The sequence below is a fragment of the Trichoderma asperellum genome, chromosome 5 (assembly GCF_020647865.1).
Source record: "Trichoderma asperellum chromosome 5, complete sequence".
NCBI classification, from domain to species: Eukaryota; Fungi; Ascomycota; class Sordariomycetes; order Hypocreales; family Hypocreaceae; genus Trichoderma; species Trichoderma asperellum.
Window position 1 is genome coordinate 2480317 of NC_089419.1, and position 21040 is coordinate 2501356.

The 21040-nt window shown below is 34.3% G+C and overlaps 4 protein-coding genes across 5 annotated transcripts; 3 read left to right on the forward strand and 1 right to left on the reverse strand.

The window, feature by feature from the left end:
• On the forward strand, positions 1-4979 carry TrAFT101_008970 (uncharacterized protein). The gene is made up of 2 exons (XM_024903684.2): positions 1-2673; positions 2729-4979. Exons 1-2 carry the CDS (start codon positions 1553-1555, stop codon positions 4503-4505), a joined length of 2898 nt encoding a protein of 965 aa, XP_024761598.1. The 5' UTR covers positions 1-1552; the 3' UTR covers positions 4506-4979.
• Positions 4980-14473: 9494 nt separating this feature from the next.
• TrAFT101_008971 (uncharacterized protein) lies at positions 14474-15974 on the forward strand. The gene is made up of 2 exons (XM_024904627.2): positions 14474-14770; positions 14855-15974. The coding sequence occupies exons 1-2, from the start codon at positions 14725-14727 to the stop codon at positions 15871-15873; spliced, it is 1065 nt and encodes a 354-aa protein (XP_024755098.1). The 5' UTR covers positions 14474-14724; the 3' UTR covers positions 15874-15974.
• On the reverse strand, positions 15915-17918 carry TrAFT101_008972 (uncharacterized protein). The gene is made up of 4 exons (XM_024901431.2): positions 17515-17918; positions 17181-17441; positions 16500-17118; positions 15915-16411 (listed from the first exon to the last, which is right to left on the reverse strand). Exons 1-4 carry the CDS (start codon positions 17660-17662, stop codon positions 16255-16257), a joined length of 1185 nt encoding a protein of 394 aa, XP_024755099.1. The 5' UTR covers positions 17663-17918; the 3' UTR covers positions 15915-16254.
• A 114-nt stretch (positions 17919-18032) lies between these two features.
• TrAFT101_012053 (uncharacterized protein) lies at positions 18033-20902 on the forward strand. Of its 2 annotated transcripts, XM_024902862.2 has the most exons (2): positions 18033-18217; positions 18308-20902. In XM_024902862.2, exons 1-2 carry the CDS (start codon positions 18146-18148, stop codon positions 20837-20839), a joined length of 2604 nt encoding a protein of 867 aa, XP_024755100.2. In that variant the 5' UTR covers positions 18033-18145; the 3' UTR covers positions 20840-20902. The 2 variants fall into 2 exon arrangements, with proteins under 2 accessions (XP_024755100.2, XP_065984603.1); XM_066129455.1 differs by having other exon boundaries at positions 18033-20902.
• The last annotated feature ends 138 nt before the right edge of the window (positions 20903-21040 follow it).

Sequence of the window (21040 nt, forward strand, 5' to 3'; positions counted from 1 at the left end):
TTCCCTGGCCGGAGCTGGCCTTGGCCCTCGTACGGACGCCAGCCACAGTCGACAAATCTCCTAGCAGAGGCTTTTTGGGAATACCGTGCCGCTGCCAGACCGGTGCCCTTCCTGCAAGTACTCGGACGGCCTGTCCAGCCTAGTCGTGTCCTTAATTGCGCCGCGAAGAGGTACGGATCCTGTGTCCGGCAGTGCAAGGCAGCTCGCACCATTGCAGCAGCTACGGTGCATAGCGGCGCCTCATGCCGTGAAACCTCTCTGCCGGTGTCTTGCCTCAACCGGGCCAGGCTGATGAGGCTTACAGTATGGCCGGGAATGACGCTGGCCAGCTAGGCTGCCGTCATGGGCTGCCAGCACCTGAGCATCTCATCGTCGCTCGGGCCCCCAGAGAACGGCCCCCCATGATGGCATGACGACGATGGGTCCGCTGTCTGCTAGCACGCCCAACTGTGCGCTACTGGATGCTCGTACCAAGTGCTATTTGTGCGCATTGGATTATACCGCGCGTACCTATAGGTGCTCCAGTGCATCTGCACCCATGTTCATGGCTGTGGTCCCGGTCTGTAGGGCCGCGGCAACAACAACGGGGTGGACCATCTCGCACGTGTGGCAAGGTGGGCTGGACGCTCCATGTTCATAAGTTCAGGTCCGGAGCGGCACTATCGAATGGTCCTTTTGGGGCTTCCTCCAGGCCATGGACCCTCCGGCCACTTTTGACTCGAGACTGATACCGACCAACGACCTGGCTAGCCAGATAGTTATTTGCCTTGTACCCACCCAGCACCACCAAGGCGTGCGCTTGCTGTCTCGATACAGGCCTCAGCCGTGTCCGGCCCATTGGTAACTGCCCTTGTTGGTCTCGTTTGGGGTTGCTTCGGTGTATCTGTTCCCCTTCTGCCGTTCACTTCACTGGGTCCTGCTAGCTCCCCTCGCCTACCTTGTCCGTCTCTCGGGGACTCTTTTTTTGTGGGCAGCAGTGGCTCAAATCTCAAAAGCCACTGATACCCTCCTCCTCGCCTCTTCACCCACCCGCATCTTCCCCATCTTCTCCCCAGATTCAGCAGCTGGTACTAGTAACCGCCGGGCCATTTATCTTGACCTTTTCTTAAAAAGCAAAAAAACAAAAAACAAAAAACAAAAAAAGAAAAAAAAAAGTTCAGCCCTGTTGGCCTTTGGTTTTGTTTCTTCGTCATCTTGCTTGCTTCGTTTCCCTGGCTGGAAGAAGAGTTATAGACTGGATTGACCATCTGATCACTTACAAGCCTCTTTCACAACAACTCGAATCTGAATATTTTACTCACTTGACCATCGATCTTGTTTCTGGGCCATTCATCTGTCGTTTGTCTTTACGGCTCCGCCACTCGTCTGGCAGCCTTCTCCTTTTAATCCTGTGGAACAATCCGAGGGGAGTATTTTTTTTTTCGGACGCCTATCAGCCAGCCCTTGGTCGCTAGGCACTCTCCTTCCCTCTTATTCCTCTGGTTTCCGGGATATGCGATTTAAGCAGCTGCTGTCATCTTAAGAAAAAAGGAACAGTGGCATATTCTCCCCGATGGGTGGATTACCAGCTCTAGAGTCTTTGCATCGAGTTCCGCCGCCGGATACCCCCCCTGAACTTATAAGTCCAAGCGCAACCTCATTTTCTTCCAGGTCGTCTCCTCTAGAAGAACAAGCAGTCTGGGCACCTCGCGCTTCGGTTTCGCTCCCTCCTGCTTCCATGTCCCACTATGGCAAAGCCTCCGTCGATATGTCTTCTGAGAGTAATGCAGAAGGTAATCGAGGGCGACAAGAATCGGTTGGCAGTTCGTCTGTCCGACAACAGCTTCCGTCGCTAAGCAGCCTTTTTGGCCCCCCAGTGTCTTTGCGGTCCCTCAGCTCGCCACAGACGGAGCGCCCTGGCCTTTATCCTTCGCCTTCCCCCTTGGACAGACCACGACTCTCGTCGAGTGGAAATCTCTCCTCCTATTTCCCGCAAACCACTTCCTCTTCTCTACCGCAACCGCGAAACTCTTACGATGTTAAATACGACCACCACGACAGACAAGCCGCTCACCCTCTAACACCGTCCTTTGCTGGACCGCATTCGTCTGAGTACCCAGATCACGGCCACAGGGGCTCGGACGCACGTTACGAACCAGAATTAACCAGGAAGTGGTCAGTCTATCGTGAAGATGGGAGACAGGAATATCCTGTAGGATCACGAGACTCTTTGTCATACTTGCCCCCCCAGGACAAATTCCGGCCTCAGATATCTGCACCCAAAGATTCAGTAAATGACTACCCCGAACGTCGACTCAGTCAAGCAGTACACAGCTCGGATACTAACGCGCCCTCGGTTTCGGCTGCTGCCGTTACTGCCGATATTGCTGTTTCTAAAGATGGCCTGGGACCGAAAATTTGGACAGGCACACACTTCCTCCCGAGGTTTGTGCGAGCAGCCGAAGTACCGGGTGAAGGGATGTGCTACTTCTACGACGATGGGAGTCATTGTAAAACTGTGATTGATGGCGAGGCGGTAAATGCCCACTGGGGCGTGACCAAGGCGGGGAAGCCTCGAAAGCGGCTGGCTATTGCATGCGTAACTTGCCGGGAGAAGAAGATCAAATGCGATCCTGATTATCCTCGATGTGTCCAGTGCGAGAAATTTGGTCGCATCTGCAAGTTTAAGAATGCGTGAGCATCCCTATACATGTATTCATTTCCAGAGACCTTGCTGACATTAATCTAGACCAAGGGGGGGCCATAATACTTCACCATCGACTTCACCTATAGAGCTTGATGATGGCCGGCAGCACAACGGCTCACTTGATGCCGGCGACCTTCGACGCTCAGTCAGTGACGCCAGCTCTCCCAGATCACCCCGCGCCGGAATGCATGCAGATTCCCCAGATAGGGGTTACGGCAAAAGGCTCAAAATTGGCACTGAGGCGTACATCGCTAATGGCGAATCTCCTGCCTCATTCAATGCTGTGATGGATTATCCGAACCCACGAATTGCTGAACAACAGCCTTTCCCCGAGCCAACTAGAATTTCTGATGAGGTTCTTAGCCGTGCTTGGCGGACAGACCCCTTTGCATCGAATCCTCACTTGATCACAAGCGCTTTGACTAGATTCTTCGCCAACGTCGATAGCACCATGATTCTGCAATTTCTTCCCGAAGAAATCTTCAAGTATTGGGTCATTACCTCCGTTGACCGCAAAAGCCCCGAGGATTTGATGCTGCTGTACAGCATGCTCGCCGTTGGTTCTGCGCTCTGCGGTGACCCCAAGCATATTGCCTATGAGTATGCTCAAGTAGCGCATTATGCGCAAAAGATGACGGAGATGCAGTGCTTGCAACTAGTACAAAGCAGGATTCTCCTTGCCGTTTACTATATATCGACTTGCCGCACTAGGGAGGCCGATGAGCTAGTTGCTTCTGCGGCTGCCAGCGCAGCTTGTCTGCAGCTAAGTCTGGAGCTCAATCACTCTAGGGAGTCATCTATGACCACTTTCCCCCTAGGACTTACCAGGATAACCTATGCTGAATCACGCAAGAGGACATTCTGGTCACTATTCATGCTGGAAAGGCTTAGCGGTCTTTTCCCAGAGAGGCCAGTAATGCTCAATGCAGAAGATATCTATGTGCAGCTTCCTGCCGATATCCACAGCTTTGAGAAGGGAATTGAGGCGCAATCACGAAGCTTCGATCCATATGAGCTTATTAGAACCGCTGAGCAACACTCCGACACAGCTGTCGCTGGCTATCACATCGAAATGGTGCATATCTGGTCTGACTGCCAAGCTACCATTTATAGAATGGCTCTTAGGAGAACTCCTCTAGAAGCAGAAACCATAAAGCTGCAAGCTCTCGTCGAGAAAGCCGAGAAATGGAACTCTTCTTTACCCTCTCGTATGACATTCGGTGGGACAAACCTTGAGGCCGCTGCCTATACTAGAAGCATCGGTACTTTCCTCAGTATGCATCTTCTTTATCACCACACTATGATTGAGTTGAATCGCCATCGGCATGGGGCCAACCAACTACCCAAAGATGTGCAGATGGAACACTCAGCCAAGTGTCGTGACCATGCAAGCAGCGTTATTGACATGCTGAATTGTCTTGAGCGTATTTTGAGGGTTCGACCTACGTTGTTGAGCATCCCTCCTCCTGCCATGGCCATTGTCGTCACAGAAGCTGTCGACGTCTTGACTGCAGGTGGGCCCATGACAGTCCTGGGAGAGTTGATTGACCGGGTTCGAATTGCAAAGTCCGCTGTTGACAAGATGACTGGCGTCTGGGGATCATCTTCAAAAGACCGACAGGCGATTGACCGGCGCCTTCAGAAATTGAATCGAATCCGCGAACAGGGATCACGATCCCCGAGCCCTATCCAGGGTTACCGCCTCCTTCCTCTCTCAGAAGAAGCCAGAGACAAAGAGAACAGCCACTGGCAGATTTTCGATCCTATTGAGGACACATTCCCTAAGGACATGGATATGATTTACATTGCACTTGATTAGATCAAGACCAGACAAAAATTTTTTTTTTTTTTTTTCACCTTTGATTCTACGAGGTACAGAAGCGAGTTATTTTTGCTTGTTTCTTTTCCACATGTATATTTTACCTTCTTCTTCTACCTCCACCCCCCCTTCGTGGCTTTTTTCCTCTATTATTTTTTCCTTTCCTTTCTCCTTTAAGCTTTGATTTGGCATTGGCATTGGAATTGGAATTATATAACGTGTTATGGCATAATTTAGCGTTTTAGACAGCTGCCCATTTGGGCAGATTAGGAGGCATCAAGATCAGGGCAACTTGAATCGGATGACACAGGATGAGGAGTTTGGAGCATTCGATATATCAAGGAGGTCTTGATGAAGAATCTTTATGTTGACTGGGAGGCTACAAAATCTATATGACGTGTCACGTTTGATGTCTGTATCTATATATAAACTACACTGCAAGTTATAAATGAATAAAGATCCCAGAATTACTCGTCTATTTTGTTGCTGTGGGAGTCCAAGAGTTCTTCTGTAAACACTGCTGCGATGATCCTAAAGTTCAGTCCCAGTCACCATCTCATCAGCCTCATCAGTAATTATGTGCTTCAAGCGGCAGAGAGACAACACCTAGGCCGTCTGATAAAGCCTTTGAGGCAACTAAGAGTTCCGATCAAGAACTCCTCCACAGACAACACATGGCTGGGGCATAAATTGGTAGTAGAGCTTTCGAGCTTCGTTGAAAATATGATGTTCTGGTTGAAGGAAAACTACATAAAAGCTCTAGAGGGGAAACTCTCTCTGTATTAACAAAAAGGCTAAGATTAATGTACAAAGAAAAGTACTAGACAGAGAGTAAACTTAGGCAACTTGATGAGAAGCGGTAAAGTAGTTACTGTTTTTGTTTATTACTTTTTTGTCTATATTGTTTTATAGTTTTCATTTAATCCATTTCCAAGCGCCCATACATACAATCTTTATTTTCTTATTCTTCTTTACTTCTTTTTCTTAATTTTAAGCCTCCTAGAACCAATTTCCTCACTCAAAGAACTTGCAAAAGGAGAGCGAATCAAGGTCATCCAGGAATGGCTATACAGAATTGAATATATCAAGACCTTTGCTAATGCTGAAATACTAAGCTTTGTGGTTATGAAGTTCTAACAAAGGAGCTGGCAGCAGGAGAGTTGGCATTTTTTGCATCGATATCAGGCCCTTGAGGCGGCAGATTATGGCCTTTCCTCTACCAACTTCCTAAAGCCTGCGCACGACTCTGGTAAATTTGTGTGATTCACATGTGCGCTTCCGAGTTTGGACGAGCCGGCAGCACCGCAGACAATATTAAACAGATAATTATCGGCGTCAGCCGAGAAACAAAAACTCTAACTCTAACTCTTCTTGGAGAGGTGAATGATGTCCGCGCCTTTGTCATTGGCAGCCGACACGCTTGGCGACTTTCTGTTTAATATGAGACTTCTGGCTATGTCCATTACCTCTTTTAACTTGAACTACGACTTGCCATTGATGGAATATGGTATGGCGGCATTTAGGAGTATATGCAGTGAATGGTATAATTGGCCATTTTTATATTTGGAAGCAATACATGTAGTAGAAGCAGCACATGTAGGGATAATAGAGACAATAGAGGCAATGGGGACAATTGATGCAATAGACTTAGTAGAGATAGTATTGCGTGGACGATACATTTGGAAATTGAAGGATTAATGGAAAGTGGAAGCCTTGTAGCAGTGCTTTCTTGAACTAGCTTTTATGGTACGTGAGATTAAAGTAGTATTTATTACTGTAAGGAAATATAAATTAAGCGAACACTAAATTCTTCTTCTATAACTGATTAAATAAAGTATATAGGTACTTCACAATGACGTGCTACTTTCTCTTCTGTAGAATTTTAAAGAATAGAGATAGCAATAATTAACCTGTTATTAATCCAGTATCCAGCATTAGATCCTAGGTTATAGAACCAAAGTGTAACAAACCATACACTAGATAGTTAGTATAGGGTAGATTCCCAAAGGACAAACCTAGAATAAGTTCTTTAGGTTTATATTAGAGGATAGGTTAAAAAACCTATAGGCAATAATATTATAATAATAGTTATTAATAAAGATTAAAAGTATTTTTTAATTTATAAATATAAAACTATATTAATAACTAGCTATTTAAATTATTTAAAAAAAGCATAAAAAGTAAACTTATATATTTAATTAGCTAAGTATTTTTAATATATTTAATAATTAAATTTATTAAATTATATTTAATATACTTAATAATAAATTTTATTAAATAATCTATAATTAATTAATAAATTATAGTTAATTTATTTATACTTATTTAATAAGCTTATTATTATAACTTTAAGTATTAGGTTATAATATAATACTTTTTTTTTATTAGTTTTATTTTTAAAACTTTATTCTTAAGCTTATATTTTCTTTATTATTTATAAATATTAATTTTTATTTTCTTTATTTTTTTAATTTTTTAATTAATAAAATAATTAACAGTAAATATAAGTATTTTAAATTTTCTTAAGTTTTATAGTATAATATACTTAAATATTTTATCTTATTTATATTATTAATTATAAAGCTTTATCTTTATTATAAAAAATATAATTATAAATATTTTACTTTTAAAAAAGACTTTTTATATTACTTATAGTATATTTATTATTAATAATTAAATTATAAAGCTTTTAGTTTTTTTATATTTTAACTTTAGAAAATAATAACTAAAGGTATTAATTTTAATTTTAAATTAAAAAGGGTAAAGGAGGCTTAGTTAAAGGCTAATATATATATAAAGTATTTTTATATTTAAAAAAAAAAATAATTTAAAAAAATAAAAAAAGCTATTAAGTAAAGGATTAATAATTTAAAAGAGTTAAAGTAGGTTAAATATAAAAAATATAAAGCAAAGGTTATTTACTAGGCTACTTTAGTATTTAATTCTTTTATTAGCTTATTTTAGTCTATTAATAATATTAATTAATCTGCTTTTAATTTAAATTTATTATTATTTCTACCTTTAATAATTAATAAAATTTTTATAGAATTATTTAAGTATTTTTTTTAAATTCTTTTTTTAAAATCTAAAAATCTTTAAATAAATTATATTTTTTTTATTTTATAAGATATTTTTATTTATTTATTTTTTTATTTATTTATATATAAGTTAATTTTTTAATTTTATATTTTTTTTTTATTTTAAATAATAATTTTATTTATAATTAATTTATTTATTTTTTTATTTATTAATGCCTTTTTTAATAGTAAAATATAGAAAATAGCTATTTTTAATTTTATATTATTAAATAAGTTTAACTTATAGTTAATTTTTTTAATTTTCTTTAAGATTTTAAATAATTTAAGTTTTTTAAAATTTAATTTATTATTTAGTTAATTTATTTTAATATTTAACAGCTTTTTATTATATAAATACTATAATAAATAAACTATATCCCTCTTTTAAAGAGTTAATTCTTTAATTTTTATATAATTAACTTATTATTTTATATAATTTTAAATAAACTTAAGTTATTCTTTAAATTCTTTTTATAATTAAATTATATCTTTATCTAAAATTTAAGTATTTTTTATATTTAAATTATTATAAAGTAGTCTATAGGCTTTTAGTGTAAATCTATAATTAATATAAAATAATATAACTTTTATAAACTTTAAAATAAAGCTATTATATTAATTTTATATTATAAAAAGCTTTTTTACTTAATTATTTTATATAAAATTAATATAATATTATAAGTATACTTTAATAACTTAATTTATTTTTTTTATTTAACTATTTATTTATAAATAATATATAGTATTTAATTTATAATAAATATTAAATTTAGTTATTAATTTTTACTAAAATTTAAAAGTAAAGGTATTTTCTTTATTTAATATAATTTTTATTAATAATTTATATTTTATAAATATATATTTTATATAAAAATATATTAAATCTTTTATAATATAAGATTTCTTATATAGTAAAAAGTAAGCTTACTTAAAAAGCTTATTTACTATTATAAAAATACTATTATAGACTATATTAATTAATAGTTCCTTTAACTTTAGTAAATTAATAATATAATTAAATATAATAATATATTAATTTTATTTAAAAACTAAAATAGGTTATAATTTTTTATATAGTTAATATTATTTATTTTTTATTTTTTTATATATATTATATTTTTTAATAACTTCTTTAACTTTTTATTTAAATCCTTTAAAGTAATAATAATATAATATATAGTTATAAATAGTTTATATACTTTAATATACTACTATAATTATATTATAATAAATATTTTAAATTACTTTTAATTATAGTTCCTTTAGTACTTAAATTTATTTACTTTATTTTAAAAGTTTATTAATTATAGTTATTTCTTTAAAGAACTATTTTAATTATTAATCTTTAATTTAATCTTTAATTTTATTAAAAATAAAATTTTATTTTTTTATAATAAATAAAGTATTAATTTTAATTTATTTATAATTTCTTTAATTATTTTTATATAAGATTTATACTTTAAATTTAAAAATTTTTTTAAAATATTTTTCTTTTTAACTTAAAGCATTAGTTTTTTTATTTTTTATTTCTTTATAGTAAATAATTTTATAATTAAAGTTTATTAAAAACTTAAAATAATAAATTTATTATATAAAAAGTTATTATATAGTTATAAAGTAAAATATATTTTAATAATTAATATAAACTTTAATTTTATATTTATTTCCTAAATAATAATATTGCTATTTTTTAAATACTTTAATAATTATTAAAAATTCTTTATTATAGATAAAATATTTTAGTTTTAAATTATATAGTTTTTTTAAAAAAAAAGCTATTAGCTTAAGTTTTTTATTTTTATTTTATTACCCTAAGGTTTTTCCTAAAGTAAAGTTAAAAATATTTATTTTAATTTTAATAGGCTTATTTAGGTTATATATAATAAATATTAATTTATTAATAATAGTATTTTTAAATTTTTAAAATATTAACTTTATTTTACTAATTTAAAATAGTTTTTTATTTTTTTATTTTTTTTATTTTTTTTATTTTCTTTAAGTTAAATAATATTAATTAATAGTTTTATAATTTTACTATATTTTTAAATAAATCTTTAATAATAATTAATAAATTTTAAAAAACTTTATAATTTTTTATAAGTTTTTAAAAGTTTTTAATTTTAAATAATAGCAATTTTATTTAAGTTTATTTAAACTTCTTTTAATATAATAATATATTTAAAAAACTTAACTTATTATATATAAAATTAATATTTATTTAAATTAATAAAAAGTTTAATATTTTATAGCTTTTATAATATTTTATAAATATATTCTTTATGTTTTTTTAATATCCTTAAAAAAATTAAAATATTATTAATATAAGCTATTATAAAGTTATTTAAGTATTTTTTAAAGATAAAGTTAATTTTCTTTTAAAATAATATTAATATATTTATAAGTTTTTATAATATAATTAAATATTTAAATAATTTATATTTTATTTTAAAAGCAGTTATTTATTTATATTTTTTTTTTATTTTTATAAGTTTATAGGCTTTTATAAAATCTAAAGTTATAAATTAATTTATACTTTATAGTTTTTTTTTAATTTTAATAATTAATAATAAAGGTATTTTATTTTTAATAATTATTTTATTAAGCTATTTATAATTAATAATTAAATAAAGTTTTTTATTTTTTTTTAATATAAAAATAATAAAATACTTTATTAAAGAATTTAATATTTTAATATATCTTTTATTTAATTATATTTATAGCTATTTTTTAAATATTTTAAGCTTAGTTTTATTAAAATTATAGATTTTATAAAGCTTTAGTAAAGTTTTATTTTTAAAAATAATTTTATAATTTTATTTTAAATAAAATAATAATTTTTTTTTAAATACCTGCTAATATAATTTTTTATACTTTTAATATTATTATAGTATTTTAGCTAAAGGTTTATTTTTATTAACTTTAGCTTATTCTTTTACTTTTATTAATACTATATTAAATTTAACTAGTTTTATATAATATTTAATAATAATTTTATTAATTTATATAATTTTTATTTTTTATTATTAATTATTATATTATAATAATATTAATAATTTTTTAAAGTTAAATTTAACTTTTTTATATATTTTTATTTTCTTAACTTTATTTTTTTTATTTTATTTCTTTTTTTTAATTATATAAAAGGTTTTAATTATAGGTTTATAAATATATTTTTACTTTCTTTACTTTTTTCTTAGCCTAGTTATAATTTTAAAAAAACATTTTTTTTTTAAGTTATTTTTTTTATTTTTTAGTTAATTATAAAGTTATATTTTTCTAACTATAGGTATTTTAATAAAATATTATAGTTTTATAAATTTAGTATATTAAACTTAATATCTTTAGTTTAATTAATAATTATTATAAAAAAATAATTAATTTTATAAATAATAATTATTTTTATATTTATATTTATAATATTAAAAATAATTAATAATGTTTTTTTAATAATATATAATATTTTAAGCTAGTTTACTAGACTATTAATAATTAAGTTATAATTTAAACTGCTATTTATATAAATTTTAATTAATTATTAATTTAAATATTTATTAATTACTAGCTTTTTTTAAAATATTTTAATTAAGTTAATAATAATTATATTTAAAGGGCTTTTTTACTATATTTTAAATTAATATTTCTTATATTATTAATATTTAATTTAATTATTTTATTCTTTAATTATTTAATAATATTTTTTAATTAAGGTTTTATTTCTTTATTTTTTATTTAAGTAATTATTAAAGTTATAATTTCTTTATAAAAGTTTTTAAATTATTTAATAAAACTAGTATTTTTTTTTATAATGCTTTTTATAATATTATATATTATAGTTTAAAAAGTAATTTATTAAGTAATTTTATACTTTAACTTTTTTTAATTATTTACTTTATTAATTTATTAATTTATTAAATATATATATTTAATAATATATATTATTATATTTTTTTTAATAATATTTTTTATAATTTTTATTAAAAGTATTAAAAATATTATAAATTAAAGCATAAGTATAAATATCTTTAAGGTTTAGTTTAATAGCCTTTATTTATTCTTATGTTTATTTTAAATTTATTTTTTATAGTAAATATTCTTTAAAATATTATTATCTTTTTTTTTATTTTTCTTTTTCTTCTGCTTATACTTTTAAAATATATATATAATTATATTCTTTATTTATTAATTTATAAATATTATATTTTTTATAGTTATAATTAAAGTCTTAAAAGTAATAAAGGTTATATTAATATATATAAAATAAAATTAATTTATTTAACTTTTTTAATTTCTTATAATAGTAGTTTATATTTTATAAATAATATTATAGGCATTTATATATTTTTTTATTAAACTTTAGGTAAGTTTTATTATATTATAGTTTTTAAAAACTATATTAATAATATTTATTATTATTAATATTATTACTATTATATATATTTTTAAAAATAACTTTATATTTTATAAAAAAGTATATATTTAAAAAAGTATTAATCTACTGCTAATATTTTTTATTAATTTTATAAAAACTATATTTATAAATTCTTTTACTTTTATTATAAATAATTTTATTTTTATTAGTTTTTTTATTTAAGAGTTTTTATTCTTTTATAAATTATATTTTTTTTTATTCCTTAAGGTAATCTTTAGTTAATTTATTTTTTTTTTAAAGAGTTTATATATAGCTTTTATATTTTATTACTATTTGCCTTTATAACTATATTAATATTCTTTTATAAATCTATAGCTAAAGTATTTTTAATATTTATAGTTAAAGTTTTATAAATAATAATTATTATAATTATAGTTTTTTTTTTAAATTATAGCTTATTTTTTATTATATTTATAAATAATATTAATAAATTTATAGTATTTATAAATTAATTCTATATTAAAGTTTAAATTTTTATTATTAAATAATTTATAAAAAGTTAAAATATTAATTTTAACTTCTTTTTAAAGTTTTACTTTTATTAGTTTCTTTAGGTAATGTTTTAATTTATTTTTATTACTTTTATATATAAAACATATATTATTATAATAAGCAGTTTAACTAAAGCTATTATAAAATAGTTTAATAATAATATTTATTTAAGCTTTATTAGCTTTATTATTTTTTTAAAGCTTTTTTTATTTTTTTTTTATTTTTTTTTAAAATAATAATATACTTCCTTATAGCCTAGTTTACTATAAAAATAACATTTTCCTTTAAATTTAATTACTTTAATAATATTAAAGTTTATTTATTTTAATTAAATTTTATTATCTTTTATAATATATTTTTTTTATTTTTTACTTTAATTTATATAATATTAAAATTTTTATTAAAAAATTAATTAATAACTATATTTTTTTAGTTTATATTTTTAATTTCTTTTAAAGTTATAATTATTAATATTAATAGCCTTTTAAGTATATTTAATAAATTTAATTTTACTTTAATTTTTTTTAAATAATTTATCTTTAACTTTAAACTTAATATTATTATAATAAATTTCTTTTTTTATTTCTTTAATTTAATTAACTTTAGTAAGTAAATATAAAAAAGTAATAATATACTTAAATAAAGCTTTTTTTTATTATAAAAACTTAAATTCTTTTTTTATTTTTTTTTTTTATTTATAGTTTTAAAAAATTTCTTTAATTAATTTTTAAAAGTTTTATAATTATTAAAGATTTTATTTATTTAAATTTTTATTTTAATAAATTCTTTTTTTATAGTATTATAGTTTATTAAAATAAACTTAAATTATTTAACAGCAGTTTTTATAAAGCAGTTAACTATAAAAAAAACTTAATTTTTATTATTTTTTAAATTAATTAAAAAATAGTTAAAATAAATATTTAATTTAATAAAGAATTTATTTATCTTTAAAATATCTTTATTAAAATTATTAAATTATTTAAACTTAATAAATTTTTTTTTTTTTTTATTCTTTAATTAATCTTTTAGTTTTTTAATTTATATAAAAAATAAATTAATTATTACCTGCTTTATAATAAATAATAAATATTATTTATAAATCTTTTTATTTATAAAAGTAATTCTTTATTAACTATTATTTATTATATTTTTATTATTATTTATAGGTTTAGTAATTATTTAAATAAAAGTTATTAATATATAATAAACTATATATTAAATAGTTAATATAAAATAAATTCTTAAAGGATAAACCTAAAATAAATTCTTTAGGTTTATATTAAAAAATAAATTAAAAAACCTATAGGCAATAATATTATAATAATAATTATTAATAAAAATTAAAAATACTTTTTAATTTATAAATATAAAACTATATTAATAATTAATTATTTAAGTTATTTAAAAAAAGCATAAAAAGTAAACTTATATATTTAATTAATTAAATATCCTTAATGTATTTAATAGTTAAATTTATTAAATTACATTTAACATACTTAATAATAAATTCTATTAAGTAGTCTATAATTAGTTAATAGATTATAGTTAATCCATTTATGCCTACCCGGTAGGCCCATTGTCGCGACCTTAAGTGTTGGGTCATGACATAAAGCCTAAAGCCATTGACTTCACACAGACGCTCCGTTGCATAGTGAAATCTTAAGGGTGGAGAATTGCTCAGTAAGAAATTAACCCTTTTATATCATCTGGTTGAAGAATGAGGCGAGGACTATAGATTATAATAAACACCTTTTTGCTCATTTAATGCCCTTGGATTTGTGCCCAATTGTTTTGTGTTTAATTCCTTCTTAAGCAAAGAAGAGAAAGTTGCTGAATATGTCACGTGTCATACCATGTGATGCGCCGACTACACAGTGTATATATCTTGGTAATAATACTGTATGATATTTAGCTGGTTTAAGAATGAACCGACAAGAACAGCGACTATGATAAATACTCTTCTGCTGATTTAATATCCTTGAATTTGTGCCTAATAGTTTTGTGTTCAATTGCTTCAAAAGCAAGGAGGAAAAAAAAAAACGATACACAATTAGAGACGTCATTATGCCGCTCTAAGTGAGCTAATCATTCTCAGCGTCCTATAATTTTTCTTGCTTCTTATTCAACATCCTTCCATGTCGTGGCCCTGATTCATTTTTGCATACTCCATTGCGAATACTGGAAAATACAATGATAACGATGAGCCGTGGAGCTTTACACAATGGCTTTCCCAGATAGGCCCGTGGCACATCTTCTTGGCTCCAATGGTACGTTTAGCTTTGTTTATACCCAGCACAAATGCTTGTGTTGGAATTTCCACCATAACTAGCCTCTTTTCTTACACTCTCTAGGCCCCGTTCATGCTGTAACTTATTCTGCTTCTCCCGGAAATTACATTCTCACCGGGTCGGCAGATCGTTCAATTCGACTGTATAATCCCTTCCCCAGCACGGCCATCCCTGAGATCCGGCCCAGCGCAAAGCCGGCCGTGCCACAGGGGCGCCTCATCCAGACGTACGCCGCGCACGGGTATGAGGTCACCAGCCTCGCCGTCGCGTCCGACAACGAGAGCTTCGTGTCTGGGGGCGGCGATCGCGCGGTCTTTTTGTGGGACGTGAGTAAGGCGGTGACGACGAGGCGGTTCGGGGGCAACGCGCAGGGGCATTCGGCGCGGATCAACTGCGTGAGCTTCGCGGGCGCGGGGGACTCGCTGGTGGTGAGTGGTGGGTTTGACACGACGGTGCGAGTGTGGGATGTGCGCAGCACGAGCTTCAAGCCGATTCAGGTGCTGAGTGAGGCGAAGGATGCGGTGACGAGTCTGGCTGTGATGGGGCCGGAGGTGGTTGCGGGGAGCGTGGATGGGAGGGTGAGGAGCTATGATGTGCGAATGGGGAGATGTACTACGGATGTGATGGGCGCGAGCGTGGTGAGTTTGGATATCACGAGAGACGGCAAAGCCATGCTGGTAGGGTCATTGGACAGCAAGCTACGGTTGATTGATAGAGAACATGGGACGTGTCTGAGGGCATACTCGGATCCGTTGTGGAAGAACGAGGAGTTGCGGCTGCAGTCGATGCTGGGCGGTAAGGAGAAGTACGTGGTGGCAGGAGATGAGATGATCGGAGAGACAGATGCCGGCGGTGCGGGGAGGATATGGGCCTGGGATATCCTGTCAGGCAAAGTGGTGGCCAAAGTGACGGTGCCATGGGGCCCCGTTGGCCACGAGGTGAAGAAGGTAATTGGGAAAGATGGCAAGCCAAAGGTGCGAAACAATGTCATCAGCTGCATGGCATGGCGGGATGGAGGCTGGGGAGATCAGTACTGTGTGGGAGGGACGTCTGGAGTGGTAACCGTATTTGGAACGTTATAGTAATACAGAGCATATGGCGCATGGAGTAAACTTTTTGGTTCAGCGGCACTTCATTGAATCTTGTTCTTTTATTTTGCCCTCGTTGAGGAGCTATACTGCGTGTCATGGTAGAATTAATCGAATAAGTATATAGATATATAAGATAGCCATGGCAGCGGATATTGCGAAGGCTTGGATGATGTGATATTTTCATCCTAAAATTTCTCATAATATGGCAATAATGATACTAAGAGAATATTTCATTTCTTGATGTAGTAACTGCCCGACACAATGTGATATAAAGATTCGTGTATCAGGAGCGCGGTTCTCGGAGGTGTTATGTTGGAAAGGGATGAAGCTAGTTGCTTAATATTGGTTCTTCTCTCATTGAGATACTTTCCTTCAGCCCATACCGGCATATTTGAACCAGTTTGGCCTGCAGTCTTCTCGATGAAGGAATGGTTCACCATCTGTCAATCGGCCGGTGACGCAGCCCTTGCACTTGGGAGAATTGGGGCAGTTGAAGAAAGGAATGTGTTGATAACCAATATCTCGGAACCTGAGGAGTAGTTTAGTAAATACGAACCAATTGGGAGACCAGTAAAAAAAAAAAAAAAAAAAAAAAAAAAAACAGGTAGAAGACTAACCAGTGGATTTTGCTTGAATCCTCAAACAGGCCCAAGGCAATGCTGTGGACGGGTGCATCGCCCCATCGTTCATAGAAAAAGCCTCCAGCGCGATCGAGGTGCTCAAAGTAGTCTTCATATGCCTTGCTCCTCCAGAATTCCATATCAGCAACCTCAAAGTTGCTCCAGAAGTGGCATGTAGAGAAGCCCTGAGCCTCTCTATTGTGTTGGGGTCGTCGGGAATCGTCAACAACCCATTTAATAGCGCTACGCTCGTGTAGGTAGTTGGGACGATCGGCCAGGAACTTGACTGTCTGGGGCCACAAGGTAGGCAGGGTATGAGGGTCGTCGTATAAGGTAATGGTGAAGCCGTATGTCTTGTTGTTGTCCTGCATATAGCGGAAAACGTCGTAGTCGACATCGCAAAAGAAGTGCACCTTGGGTTCGACGCGCCAGTAGTAGCGAACATCCTGAAGGGCGGGATGCTTGTAGAACATGCCACTGTTCCAGCGACACATCTGATGGTATGACATCATATCGGCGTATTGAACGCCATTCTTCTTCAGTACGGCCGCGGATTCTTTGAAGATGGCGGGATCGATCCAAGAGGGCGCGTCCCAATGCTCTTTGGGGATGAGTTCTATGATTGCCACCAGTCAGTCCTGGAATTGGTCTCGTCATGTCGCATAACAAGTAACGTACCGTAGTTGCACTTGGCATTGGTCGCGGCGCTTGTCTTCTTCTTGAACTCTTCGGAGAAGGGCTTGTCGTTGAAGAAAGTCCATGGGTAGTTAAATTTGTTGTTCCACGTCCTCTCGAGGTCTACCATGGACGCTACCATATCGTCCACCTCTTCATTGCGGACAAGGGCCAGCAATGTGGCACTGATTCGATCGGTGTCTTCAGCGTCTGGCGCATACTTCTTGGACGTTCGTACGAGAGTTCCCTCAGGTTCGCCGGTAGCTGCAGAGTTGAAAAAGCTGTTAGACTATCCTCCCTTGCGTCTCTTTGTTGTTTGGATGCACTAAAGACTTACGATCCAAGTTGGGGTCGCGCTCAAAGTTGATGTACCGATCGCCTGGGCTGTTGTATCCAGATGATGGCTTGAGGACCTGGTATAAGAAGAAGCACCACAGCACAATGGCCAGGACTGCTAGAGTCCGTACTGGCCGGGCTATGGCCATGATGTAGAGGATGCGATGATTGCGAAAAGCCCGACGGTAAGGCTGCAGGTTTAATTATCCATGGGAGGACGCTCTTCTTCGGCCAGAGCACAAAAGAGGCAGGGATTGATCAATGAGTTGGCTGCTCAACAGGATTTGTTCGCAGCACGCCTATTCGATTCGACCGGGCATCCAACCGTCCTTGTCGTGTGGCCTTTGCGAGTGGATGCCGCTATGGTTGCGTCTCCAAAACAGATTCAAGTTGAAAGGGGCGTAGTTGTTTTATGCTATGGAGGGACGCTAAGAAAATCGCCTGCCGATGAGAGGTTCAGAAGGTCTCTCCCCCACACACGCGCTAGAGACGCGCTAGAACTGGCCCGTTAAGTGCCATTGAGCTGTTGACTGTATCACATGCACAGTCTGTTGATGCTTCAAATACGCAACTTCACGCCATCATCAGCTTCGGTTGGCCGCCATTGCTGCTGAAAATGCCAACCGCTGGCCATGGCCCATGCCGCAACTCTTGGTTCTCTCACTGGAGAGCTCATCGAAGCTGTCACAGGGCTTCCTAGTAAGGTGGGGAGGAGGGGAACTATGGATATCTTGTGGTAGCTTTTTGAGCTTCATGGACTGGAGAGGCTGACCGTTTGAATCGCGTGATATCAGACAAGATCCAGGAGATACAAGGCCCTTTACGATTCCACCTTGGCGACGATCAAATCTCAGGCATACCTCCGCACGAACCAGTTCGAGGTACAGCACGCTCTCGATGGACTGGAAGAACGCTTCCGAGTAAACAATCGGGATGACCTCGCCGACGAATTCCGCAGTAGCTTGGATAGACTGGAGGAGCACGCCACCAAGTGGCACCCGGAGATATTGGCTCTGCTACTCGGACTATCCGACCAACCGACCTTCAAGACGAAGCTCAGCGACCTTGACGCTGTACGATTGCGCGAAGAGCAGCTTAAGGAGACTTTTAGCTGGGAAAATGTTGCTCGAGAAGATGGCTGGGATGAGGATGAGCTTTTATGGCAATCGATTGATTACGCGCAAGAATCGGGGGACGAATTTTTCGAAGACGAGCCGGACGAAACACCCAAGGAAGCGCCGCTGCGTTATGCCAACGATGTCGATCCTAATCTACATAAGAAGGGAAGGACTGCCACCGATTATATCGTCCACCCCGAGGATACAGAGTTGCTGAAAGCTCTGCAGTCGGCGCAACAGTGGCGGATTGAGGTTCCTCAGAAAGATGATATAGGACTCATCCAGAAAATCAACATTTCAGAGACGCAAATCGTCCGAGAAGTTCTCTCTATGCTGCAGGGCCTGAAAACCACACTTTTTAATGACACCACCGGCTTACCTGAGCCAAATTTCCACATGCAAAGTATCGCCTGGGAGACATACAAGGCCGTTATACGCAACATTGCGGAATCTGGCCGGCGCATTCTGCTGCTTTGGAGGTTTGTTAGCCATCCACAAGTCATTCCGCATCTTCAGGCGTTTCAGGACTGCATCACAAAACGGCTTCGAGATTTTGACACGAAGCTCTCGCAAATAGAGGCTCGCTTTGCCGCCCCCACGGGCGAAGTGATATTTACCTTGCTATCTGTCATTGGAGAAATCACACCATGGCTGCAGCCGCTTCTTATCCTATCCGACATCATCGCACAGATTCAGGAGACTTCCAGGTCGGATACGTTCCGGTACCTAGAGCTCCTCTACGACGAAACAACGCTGGCTCAGCTAAGAGATGACATGGCTACCTATGAATTCCTTGCTCGAATATTTTTGGAGTGCTTTCAGGTATATATCCGTCCGATTCGCCACTGGATGGACGAAGGACGTATTTCGTCTGAAAACGAGATCTTCTTTATTGTCGAAAGACCGATCAAAGTACCCATGAGCCATATATGGCAAGATCGCTTCAATCTCCGCCAGACCGCAGAGGGTGCATTGCATGCTCCAAAGTTCCTTAAACCTTCTGCCCACCGAATATACAACGCTGGAAAGAACATTGTTGTGCTGCGACTCCTAGGTAAATATGAGCTAGGCAACTCATCTACTGCTGAAGAACCATCTCTGGATTTCGAGCATGTCTGCCCGGAAGGGCTTGGTCTGGCTACATTCCCAGATCTCTTTGGTGCTGCCTTCAACCGATGGATCCAGAGCAAGTACCGCAAAACTTCTACCACATTGAAAGATGTTCTTTTTGATATGTGTGAGCTCTCGTCATCATTGGATGCACTACAGGCACTGTATCTCATGTCAGACGGGTTTGCCACTGCATCGTTTGCAGATCATTTATTCGATAAGCTGGAAAACTTGAATCCAGTTTGGTATGATCGGTTTGCTCTTGTTGGAACTGCACAAGATGCCTTTGCGCCGCTACTTGACACAAGCCGTTTATCTGTAAGTGTTAGTGTTCATGGCACACGTATGACTGTATCGGACGCCCGGGGTTCGATCAGAGCGGCCTTGCCATATGTTATGATGGATTACAGACTGGCATGGCCAATCCGAATTGTTGTTTCTGAAGAGAGCCTTGAAAACTATCGATCCCTTTTCACGTTTCTATTACAGCTTAGACGGGCAATCCACGTCCTCCACAAGCCTAGGATCCTCGACAATTTCCTGACCGACAACGAGTATTGGGATGAACGTGCTTTGTTCTATACTGCTCGCAGCAATCTATTATGGTTCTGCACAACTATTCAATCATACTTGGCAACACTTGTCCTAGAGCCCAATGAAAGGGGGATGCGGCGTGATCTGCTGGTGGCCGAAGATGTCGATTCAATGATTTCGGTGCACGCTGCATGTTTGGAGCAAATGATTGAGCAAGCCTGCCTGGGGAGCAAGCTGGCACCCATACGGGAGCGGATTCTTGATATTTTGGACCTGGCTATTAAGCTAGAGTTGGCAAGAGAGGGAAAAGCTGCGATGGACGGATCTGAGCCATCTCACCTGTTTAGACGGGAACATGAAAGCAAAGAGGGAAATGCAAGAGAAGACGGGCTAACTAGTGAGGATTATATACATGTGCTGGAGGAGATCACAGCCGACTTCACCAAACACCTAAGCTTTATTTGCTCAGAGCTGAAAAGCGCGGCCAGAGCCTCGAGCGATACTCAGTCAGCGAAATGGGACATTTTGGCAGATATGCTGCAGACGGGTGACAGAGGCAAGTGATGAAGGAATAGAGAATTAGCAAAGAGTTGAGTAAAATAATCTCCAAGTATACATCAAAAGTCCCCACGATCCATCATGCCATCAATCATGTGCAAGTTTGCCTGCCCTTGATTGGTGGGAGAACACGAACTGCAATAAATCCCTAGTCTGCATACCTACTACTACATGGTATGTATGCTGTTGGATCTCGGTTTACCAAAG

What these genes read in the sequence shown, in the direction of transcription:
- TrAFT101_008970 (XM_024903684.2), top strand. Translation starts at nt 1,553, where the DNA reads ATGGGTGGATTACCAGCTCTAGAGTCTTTGCATCGAGTTCCGCCGCCG. An exon ending in ATCTGCAAGTTTAAGAATGC is followed by an intron (nt 2,674 to 2,728) that starts GTGAGCATCCCT and finishes ACATTAATCTAG; the next exon opens with ACCAAGGGGGGGCCATAATA.
- TrAFT101_008971 (XM_024904627.2), top strand. Translation starts at nt 14,725, where the DNA reads ATGGCTTTCCCAGATAGGCCCGTGGCACATCTTCTTGGCTCCAATG. An exon ending in ACATCTTCTTGGCTCCAATG is followed by an intron (nt 14,771 to 14,854) that starts GTACGTTTAGCT and finishes TACACTCTCTAG; the next exon opens with GCCCCGTTCATGCTGTAACT.
- TrAFT101_008972 (XM_024901431.2), bottom strand. Translation starts at nt 17,662, where the DNA reads ATGGCCATAGCCCGGCCAGTACGGACTCTAGCAGTCCTGGCCATTGTG. An exon ending in GCGCGACCCCAACTTGGATC is followed by an intron (nt 17,442 to 17,514) that starts GTAAGTCTTTAG and finishes TCAACTCTGCAG; the next exon opens with CTACCGGCGAACCTGAGGGA. An exon ending in CAATGCCAAGTGCAACTACG is followed by an intron (nt 17,119 to 17,180) that starts GTACGTTACTTG and finishes TGGCAATCATAG; the next exon opens with AACTCATCCCCAAAGAGCAT.
- TrAFT101_012053 (XM_024902862.2), top strand. Translation starts at nt 18,146, where the DNA reads ATGGCCCATGCCGCAACTCTTGGTTCTCTCACTGGAGAGCTCATCGAA. An exon ending in TCACAGGGCTTCCTAGTAAG is followed by an intron (nt 18,218 to 18,307) that starts GTGGGGAGGAGG and finishes GCGTGATATCAG; the next exon opens with ACAAGATCCAGGAGATACAA.